The 9,743-nt window shown below is 37.8% G+C and overlaps 1 protein-coding gene across 4 annotated transcripts in view; it reads left to right on the top strand.

Moving 5' to 3' along the window:
- The first annotated feature begins 9,034 nt into the window (after window positions 1–9,034).
- Window positions 9,035–9,743, top strand: part of fwe (Calcium channel fwe) — a 33,709-nt gene continuing 33,000 nt past the window's right edge. The window contains exon 1 of one of the 4 annotated variants that reach the window (XM_067113313.1): window positions 9,035–9,275. In XM_067113313.1, coding sequence (XP_066969414.1) covers window positions 9,194–9,275 — 82 coding nt within the window. In that variant the 5' untranslated portion in view covers window positions 9,035–9,193. The remainder of the gene's footprint in view (window positions 9,276–9,743) is intronic. The other 3 variants (XM_067113314.1, XR_010854820.1, XM_067113315.1) reach the window with 3 other exon arrangements.

The following is a 9,743-nucleotide window of genomic DNA, read 5'->3' as shown; positions in this document are numbered from 1 at the left end:
ATTGTCTGTCTCTTGTCTGGTTTATTTTCACATCCTCGTCATCTGTTTTCCCTGCCACCCCTCTTCTTCTTCTTCTTCTTCTTCTTCTTCTTCAGCCAAATCTGTCTTATGGACTTTATTTTTCCGCTTCTTTCTCATAGTCCCTCCTCCTAATCACTGTTATCTGTCTCTATCTGGTTTGTTTACACATCCTTGGCATCTGTTCTCCCTGCCACCCCTCTTCTTCTTCTTCTTCTTCAGCCAAATCAGTCTTATGGACTTTATTTTGTTCACCCTACCCCCTCCTCCTTCCACTGTCTGTTTATTTTCACATCCTCGTCATCTGTTTTCCCTAATCACCCTCTTTATCTCTGTCTTCAGCTAAATCTGGTTTATCCCTTAATCACACATCTTCTTGGTTTTCACGTTTGGCATTTGCTCCTGCCACACCTCTTCTTCTTCTTCTTCTTCAGCCAAATTTGTCTTGTGGACTTTATTTTCCCGCTTCTTTCTCATACTCCCTCCTCCACCAGAAGCGCAAACCTTATCGCTTGTCATCTAGACCATCGATAAGCAGATCTGTTCGCTGATTTCGTCCAGATTCATATCATCGTCGACCTTAATACGAATGGGACGATGAACAGACCCTTAACCGGTGCTACTTTCGCTTGTTATCTACGAGTCACCTAGTACTAAACATGGCGGAAGCTCCAGGACGCCGTGTCTTAGCATAGCCCTCGGGGATCAGTATCATATACACCCATTTCTATATATTGTGTAACAGAAATTATATTAAAAACGATATCTTCATTGGACCGTCTACTTTACATTTACCCATACGGTGTTTAGTACTGGCACCTCTATCTAAACATCCGTAATGGTAAATGAAGTAGGCGGCCAAAAATTGAAGATATTACATTTTTAATATAATTTGTCGACCATACAATATAGAAATGGGTGTATGTAATACTTTGATCCCCGAGGGGGTTAGTACTAAACACGGCGTCCCAAGGTGATTCCGCTATGTTTAGTACTAGCACCTCCGAGTAGGGGACGCATGGATAACAAGCCGAAATAGCACCCCCTTAACCTTATTCAGACTTCGAGAGTGCCTGCCTCTACTGACTAATAGTATCAAAAGATATAGTTTTATCCTCGGACTCGCATGAAATATTGAGAGGTGGCTACGTCTTATGTCGTACAGGTTTGATTGGCTGAGAGAGTATAATTTCACAAACAAAGTAAACGTTACGTGTCTTTGTTGATCTGTGAGCAACAGATAATCTAATGTTAAATAATTAGGCAGATCTCGTCTTTGGAGTACTACAGAACAGAGCTCAGTTTTTTCACATTCAGCTACTGATGTTAGATTCCAGCCTCATTTGACAACATGGATCCACAAAATTTGGCAATTTTCATCCCAGGTGGCCAGAAAATTCAAAAGCTGTTATGTCTTATTTCGCCAAGGGGTTTGATTGATTTATCTACTTAGTTTACTAAAAATACTCATGATTTCATTAACGAGAAAGCAGAGTTCTTCCGGCAAAGGCGAGAAAGGCTCAGAGAGGAGAATGAGGAAGTGAAATCATTCTCTTTTGTCAAAGAGTCATTATTCACTTCTGTTCTTGAAGACAAAACGTCGAGAGATTGACAGAATAAATTTACATTTTTGTAAGTTCAGCATTTAGCAGCACTTCGAAGATGAAGCGTGCATCAGCATCTCACACTCACGCAGAGAGAGAGAGAGAGAGAGAGAGAGAGTGAGAACGATTTCATTAATTTTTTTTTAGGATTCCTCAGTTGCTGCAGACGATTAATATGATGTTAATGAGAGAGAGAGAGAGAGAGAGAGAGAACAATTTCATTCTTTTTTTATAGGATTCCTCAGTTGCTACAGACGAATAATATAATGTTAATAATTAGAGAGAGAGAGAGAGAGAGGACGATTTCATTGTTTTCTTAAAGGATTCATCAGTTGCTGCAGATGACTAATATGGTGTTAATTACAGAAAGAGAGAGAGAGAGAGAGGACGATTTCATTGTTTTCTTATAGGATTCACCAGTTGCTGCAGACGACTAATATGATGTTAATTAGAGAGAGAGAGAGAGAGAGAGAGAGAGAGAGAGAGAGAGAGAGATTTTTATTGTTTTCTTATAGGATTCATCTGCTGCTGAAGTCGACGAATATGGTGTTAATTACACACACACACACACACACACACACACACACACACACACACAGAACGATTTCGTTCTTTTCTTATAAGATTCATCAGTTGCTACAGACGGCTAATATGATGTCAATTAGAAAGAGAGAGAGAGAGAGAGAGAGAGAGAACGATTTCATTGTTTTCTTATAAGATTCTTCAGTTGCTACAGACGACTAATAAGATGTTCATGAGAGAGAGAGAGAGAGAGAGAGAGAGAGTGAACGACTTCATTGTTTTCTTATAAGATTCTTCAGTTGCTACAGACGACTAATAAGATGTTAATGAGAACGTCTTCATTGTATTCTTATAAGATTTATCAGTTGCTACAAACGGCTAATATGATGTCAATGAGAGAGAGAGAGAGAGAGAGAGAGAGAACGACTTCATTGTATTCTTTTAAGAGTTATCAGTTGCTACAGACGGCTAATATGATGTCAATTAGAAAAGAGAGAGAACGATTTCATTTGTATTCTTATAAGATTCATTAGTTGCTACAGACAGCTAATATGATGTCAGTTAGAGAGAGAGAGAGAGAGAGAGAGAGAGAGAGAGAGAGAGAGAGAGAGAGAGAGAGAGAGAGAGAGAGAGAACGATTTCATTGTATTCTTATAAGATTCATCAGTTGCTACAGACGGCTAATATGATGTCAGTTAGAGAAAGAGAGAGAGGGAGAGAGAGGACGATTTCATTGTTTTCTTACAGGATTCATCAGTTGCTGCAGACGACTAATATGGTGTTAATTACAGAGAGAGAGAGAGAGAGAGAGAGGAGAGAGAGAGAGAGAGAGAGAACAGTTTTCGGAATAGTTTGGGGAATCTAAGATGAATAACAATTTTATAGTGAAAAGAAATTTTGCATCACATGATCATTGGTTGTCTACTGAAAGTAACGCAGACTACTATAATTCCTACAATCTTTATTAAATTTTGTCCGACTGAAAATGTTCCTGATTTCTTTCGCCTATTCCTGCGGAACTTTTCTCTCGTCCAGACTTACCTTACACACCATGGTCAGTCACCGTACAGCAGCATCTCAAGTGTAGTCCCATAAACTCCTGGAGACCTATTTCGAAACATTTTATTTTCCAACTGCCATCCTTACTTCATCAAAGTCTCTTCGAAAGCATTTATCAAAAATTAACTTTCAAAAAGGTAATTACTTTTTCCAAACAGAGAAGAAATACCGTAACTTTCATAATGCTTAAGACACAGTAAGACACACTATCTCTTCAAGACTCATTCGACGATATAGTATGAATCACAGATGACGTCAGCGTGTATTGACGATAACCGAGACCTAATTCTTATCGCCTCGAATACGCTGCTTCTATTATCGGTGTTATCGGAATGCTCCAGTTTCGAAGAGGAAGGAAACAACAGGTCTGAACGACCTCAGCTATGAATGTTACCATGCCTTCTTCTGATCCACTTCGTCTTCGCCTCTGACTTATAGAAGAAGAAGAAGAAGAAGAAGCTCGATTAGAATTCGCTAGTTTCACTGAGCTAGAAAGTGGTTTCGAGGAAAGATCGTGTAATTCTTGAAGCGTTGGAGTTACTCAAAATGTAAATGTTTTGATATAATATATATATATATATATATATATATATATATATACGTTATAGGGAATGTGTCCCGTTGCTAAGCAACCAATTGGTTCTTAGCCACGTAAAATAAGTCTAATCCTTCAGGCCAGCCCTAGGAGAGCTGTTAATCAGTTCAGTGGTCTGGTAAAACTAAGGTATACTTAACAGGGAATGTGTGAAATCCAGGGATTTCACGAAATTCCTTGGGAATTTGTGAAATGGCCAATTTGCTTAGGAACATTTGATCCCAGAGGGCTAGTACTAAACACGGCGAAACAGTGATTCATCTACACTGTTTCGCCGTATTTAGTACTAGCCCCTGGGGTGTCAAATGTGCTTTGCTGCATTTAATACTAACCCCTGGGGGATCAAATGCACTTAGGGACATTTGATCCCCAAGGTGTTAGTACTAAACATGGCAAAATATATTGAACCCCCCGGGGGAAGTACTAAATACGGTGAAACAGTGTAGATGAATTACTGTTTCACCGTGTTTAGTACTAGCCCTCTAGATCAAATGTTCCTAAGCAAGTTGCTCATTTCACAAATGCCCTAGGGAATTCATTAGAAATCCCTGCCTGTTCACATACCCTGTAATATATATATATATATATATATATATATATATATATATATATATATATATATATATATATATATATATATATATATATATATATATATATATATATGTATATATATGTATTTACAAAACATGCACATACACATACATATATATATATATGTGTGTGTGTGTGTGTGTGTATGTGTGTGTTTTATCCGTTTGACCCAAGAAAAGATATAGAAGTTTCAGATAGATAAACAAGGCTAGCCACTGCCACATTCATCCCGTAGCTGATAAATTATGTTGTTTGTTTTTTATCACTTTTTTACATATTTTCAAACATTTAAACATAATAAGTCTGCATAGTGTTAATGAGAGTTTCATGAGAACACTAAAAAGTAATGGCTGCGCATTTCCTACGTCCACAGTCGCAAGAGTTGTGACACCGGATTGCGCAGTGTTAAGCAACCAACTATAGACCGATTCCTTGTCACGTTTCATTTTCATGAAGTCTGCGATGTGATTATCAATATCATCTTCTTCGTTTCCAAATCTGTCCGTTTATTACATCCTAAACTTGAGCTTGGAGACGTTTCCAAGATCCACTGGCCTTTACCAGCATTCGAAACTTGGTGTAGAGGAGGTATTCCTCAGAGAACCTATCTTATTTATCCTTTTGTTGGTTGTTTGAAAACTTAGTTTCTTTTACAATTGCCTGACAACCTTCTTCTGTCATTTTTTTATTTTGTTATATTAAACTGTAATACATTACAGCGTCGACTTTGATCTTCTCCGCATCTCTGACGACTTATAAGCCTACGCATCTTCCGAAGTTCAGCGACTCAGCATTCCACAAGGTCCACATTTTACTGTCAGGTTTTTTGTGAAAATGAAATCGGATCTCTCTCCCGTCTGTGCGTCACGAATTTAGATTCCTTTAGACTGCTCTTAGAGGAATCAGACGATTGACAATTACCTTTCGACTTCTGAACGGACGGATGTTGTCTTCCAGTGATATAGATTTGCCCTCTCACTTCGAATACCTTCCCCGTGGTCGGTAGCGCCGTCAGTACAACTCACGCGATGCACTGTAGCATTCACAAAGGTTCTCCGCAGCAACCCCTTTCATTCCTTTCACTGTACCTCCGTTCATATTGCCTTTCTTTCTTCTTACTTTCCACCCGTCTCCTAACAATTGCTTCAAAGTGCAACTGCGAGGTTTTCCTTTTTTACTCTCATTGTCCTTTTCAGCGCTGAATGACCTCACAGGTCTCAGCGCCTGGCCTTTGGCCTAATTTTCATATTCCATTCCACTTCGAATACCCTCAGTATGTACTTCCCACCCCATCTATTCATTTATTTTCCCTCAAAGCCCGGTCACTTCTTTTTCAAATTCCCATTCCTTCTGCTTCATTACAAATAAATGCCAGCATTTATAAAGTAATTGAACGAGGGGCAATAAAAGAATGAACTAATTCGTTCATAATAAATACCTACACTTATCGAATTGAATTGAATGTAGAATTTAGGCCAAAGGTCAAGCACCGGGACCTATGAGGTCATTCAGAGCCGAAACGGAAATTGGCAGTAAAAGGTTTGAAAGGTTCTCTTCGGAATACCAACCATCTTTTGTAATCGTGGTGGGCAACCGCCGCTATCTTATCTATGATAACGACTGATTCAGTTACGCTGTGTTTGCAAACTTGATATGATACTGATGATAGTCACTGATGATACAGGTAGTTACTGATGATACCGATAGTTTCTACAAACTTGATATGATACTGGTGATAGTTACTGATGATACAGGTAGGTACTGACGATACTGATAGTTTAGTAATGAAACCATTCGAGTACACTGCGTACTTGAAAGTACTGGCCTGCATCATCATAGCTCGTCATTAACTGATCTAGGCTTATCCTCCAAAGCAAATTATTTGATAACTTAGATTTTTGCAATATACTTTCAAGCAATCAAGCAGACAAACGATTAAACTAAGGAATATTTGTTTTATATATATATTATATATATATATATATATATATATATATATATATATATTTGGTAATTCCATATTTGCTGAAGTCATTTAACACGAATGTGTATTTTCATTCACACATTTTGACTCGCTTCAGCGCTGAGTTTCTTTCTTTTGATACGTCAATGAAAACTACTTGACAGATTCGAGACCTGAATATTATCTTATATCTGGTTTCCGCTTGAGACCAAACGTATTTTGCTCAGACCTCTCTTAATTTAGGTCATAAATGCTGTGTCTTTCGCTGGTCCCTTCTTTGTGCCTTAAATGTAAACACTGATACGCATACCAAGTGAGCTAAGGATTGTTTACTTCTAGTACATCAAACTTCTTCTTCTTTTTCGTAAGCGCGCGCAAATACTCTTTACCTTCTGGACACTCCAGTTCAGTTCTATCTTGGCAATCTCAATGAACTTCACTTTGCCACTGAAGTATATACACCTTTTCAGAGATTCTTCCTTGGGATTATAAATCCTTGCTCCATTCTTTTTAAGCTATAATCCCCTAAGAACAACGTGGAAAGGTATATATACTTCAGTGGTGTAGTATATATATATATATATATATATATATATATATATATATATATATATATATATATATATATATATATATGTGTGTGTGTGTGTGTGTGTGTGTGTGTGTGTGTGTGTGTGTGTGTGTGTGTGTGTGTGTGTGTGTGCAATCATTCAGTTTATTCAACGATAACCCGTTCCTACAAATAAGAATTGCATCCAGGGAAATGTAAAGCGCGCACTTTCAAGAAGAAAACAAAGGCGCATGCGTTTGTATTCGTCAGGAAAACTTCAAGTAACGACAAGCAATGAAGAGGGGTATTCCCAAGGGAGAACAATAACGCAAAAGGAATGCCCTTGCTCAATATTTGTAATTCAGGACCAGAAAGGCAATTCACGTACAGCCAAAGGAAAAGCTCTCGCCAGACCTGCTTACGTGTACAACGGCAGATGATTCATTCGTAAATTTCCCTGGGCAAAACGAGAAACGTGTTTCTGTAGAAGCCTTATACATTGTTTGGTCTATTTTATTGAACGCATTATCTTCGGGTCTGAAATCCGCTTATTTCTTTTATAGACAAATATTTTCTTTCACTTTGTCAAGGAATGAACATTAATATATTTTCCATTTGATGTTTCCTGGCATTATACTGAGGAAATATAAACTAGAAAAAACATTAATGGTACATAAACAGACAGTTGAATCAGTCAGATTATATGGACAACAATAAATGAGAATACAAATGATTTAAGACAGATAGATGAGTAAGACAGATAATAGGTGAAAAAGCAATGAGAACATAAATAACTCAACGTAGATAGATAGTTTAGTAAACCAGGTAGTATGGGAAAAGTAAATAAGAACCTGAATGATTGAAGATGGATAAATATCTTGACGGTAAAGAGAGAAAGACGTGATACGTATCTCTAGCAGGTATGTGGTCTCAGTCTGGAAGAAATGAAAGTTCGAAACGCAGGGACGATGGAAAGGGACAATAATGAGCTCTTAAACCTGTTATTGATAAAAAAAAAAGCTGAATCCTTAGACAAGTTATTAAAAAAAAAAGCCGAATCCTGGTCAGGTAAAGTAACTTGTAAAATCTTAGCTGAACTCTTCTAGCAGCTGTTGAAAAAACAGCTGAGGAAATAGAACGCTCACTGTAAAACAGCCAGACCCAATAGGAAAGCTGTTTTAAAAAATAGGGCTGAACCTAAAGAACGGTTATTGATAAAAACAGTTGAAACCAAAGAACAGTTATTGATAAAAACAGTTAAACCCAAAGAACAGTTATTGATAAAAACAGTTAAACCCAAAGAACAGTTATTTACAACAACTGGACTTATTGAGCATGTAAAGTAAAAAAAAAAAAAAACTATCAGGATTTCTGACAAACATGTAACAGGCGTCTATTATCATTTAAATAAAGTTTTCGTGCTATTCGTTACTTTTGTATGCATTCACAAACCCTATCATAAAAATGCTTGTAATCATTCTTATTTACATATTCTCTTCGTAACAGTCAAGGACAGTTGACTAGGTTATCAAGATGTTGCCCGCAGACCCGGTTATCTTTGTATGTTTACCGTCGTCTGCAACGTTGGTTTATTGTGTATGTGCTTTGCAACAAACCCAGACCTTCAGAATGAAGCTTCTGTTAAAAAAAGTATCTTGGCTTGATATTAAATTTATTGCACCACATCTGGTTGTTAGTGACAACTGTGATATATCTGAATTGGGTATTTCTAACCAGAAGTTAGAACTGAAAATACGAGAGTGGCATGTATGCAATATATTGAAACTATAATGACCTCGTCTCTTGCAAGCATAAGATGTTTTTCCTGTTGAATTAAACCTCTCATATTACGTTGCAGGTTCAAAAAAACTGGCTATCATCCAAACCACTTATTTCATTGCAGCATCAATTACTTCACAAATGGTCCAACAAACGTTAAATGAGAGAGAGAGAGAGAGAGAGAGGAGAGAGAGAGAGAGAGAGAGAGAGAGAGAGAGAGAGAGAGATGATTAAACGTTATCTATATGTTGTTATATGAGTTAGATAAATTAATGGTAACTACTCTAGTCTATGAAAAACATTTGTATTATAATCAACGAGAACCACATAAAACCGCGTTCAATATCTTGTTTAGTGATCCCGTACAAAAGGTTACGGAGGACATCGGGGCGAGTCGTCGTTTGTTCTGTTGTCAGCTGTCATCGACGAATACTACCAGGTCGTGCCGTACGTCGGCTGTGCAGTGAACGATTTTATTTGTGTAAAAATACCATAAGGACGTCCTAAAAATGAATGCCCCGGGCCAGCAGGAGGCTATTCCTTGGTGGCAAAAATATGGTGCCCGTGGTGTGGGCTGTGGAGGAGGCATAAGTAAGTGGCGAAAGGGAGAAAGTGTGATCTGCTCTCCCACACAGCAGTCTGTGGTCTTCGTTCTTTTTTAATTCTGGTCAGATGACTGGGTCGCTGGCCATAGCTAGCTGCTTTTTATTAGTTTGTGGTCGTTTTGTTGTATTTTTTCTCCGTGTGGAAGAGTTCTTTTCTCTTACTGATGGCGCTGAATGTATCGACTTCGTCATAAATACTGTATCGTTGTCCATTTAGCCCAGGTTCCTCTAGGCTAGGCAATCCTAACGTTACCTATCCCGACTCTTCTATCAGGTTTACATTGTTTCCTAGATAATCAAATCCAAGTTACAGATTGATTTAATTTTTTATTATTATTTTGGGTGAAATTGTACATTATGCTAGTTTCGTATCCCAGATTCTTATGACAGACTAACTTGCAGACTAAACTGAGGTATGTTCTCTTAACAGATGGAGCAGGTGGGTTAGCCTTAG

Source organism: Macrobrachium rosenbergii, chromosome 12 (assembly GCF_040412425.1).
Source record: "Macrobrachium rosenbergii isolate ZJJX-2024 chromosome 12, ASM4041242v1, whole genome shotgun sequence".
In the NCBI taxonomy this organism is placed as follows: Eukaryota; Metazoa; Arthropoda; class Malacostraca; order Decapoda; family Palaemonidae; genus Macrobrachium; species Macrobrachium rosenbergii.
This window is presented reverse-complemented; position numbering and strand designations above follow the sequence as displayed.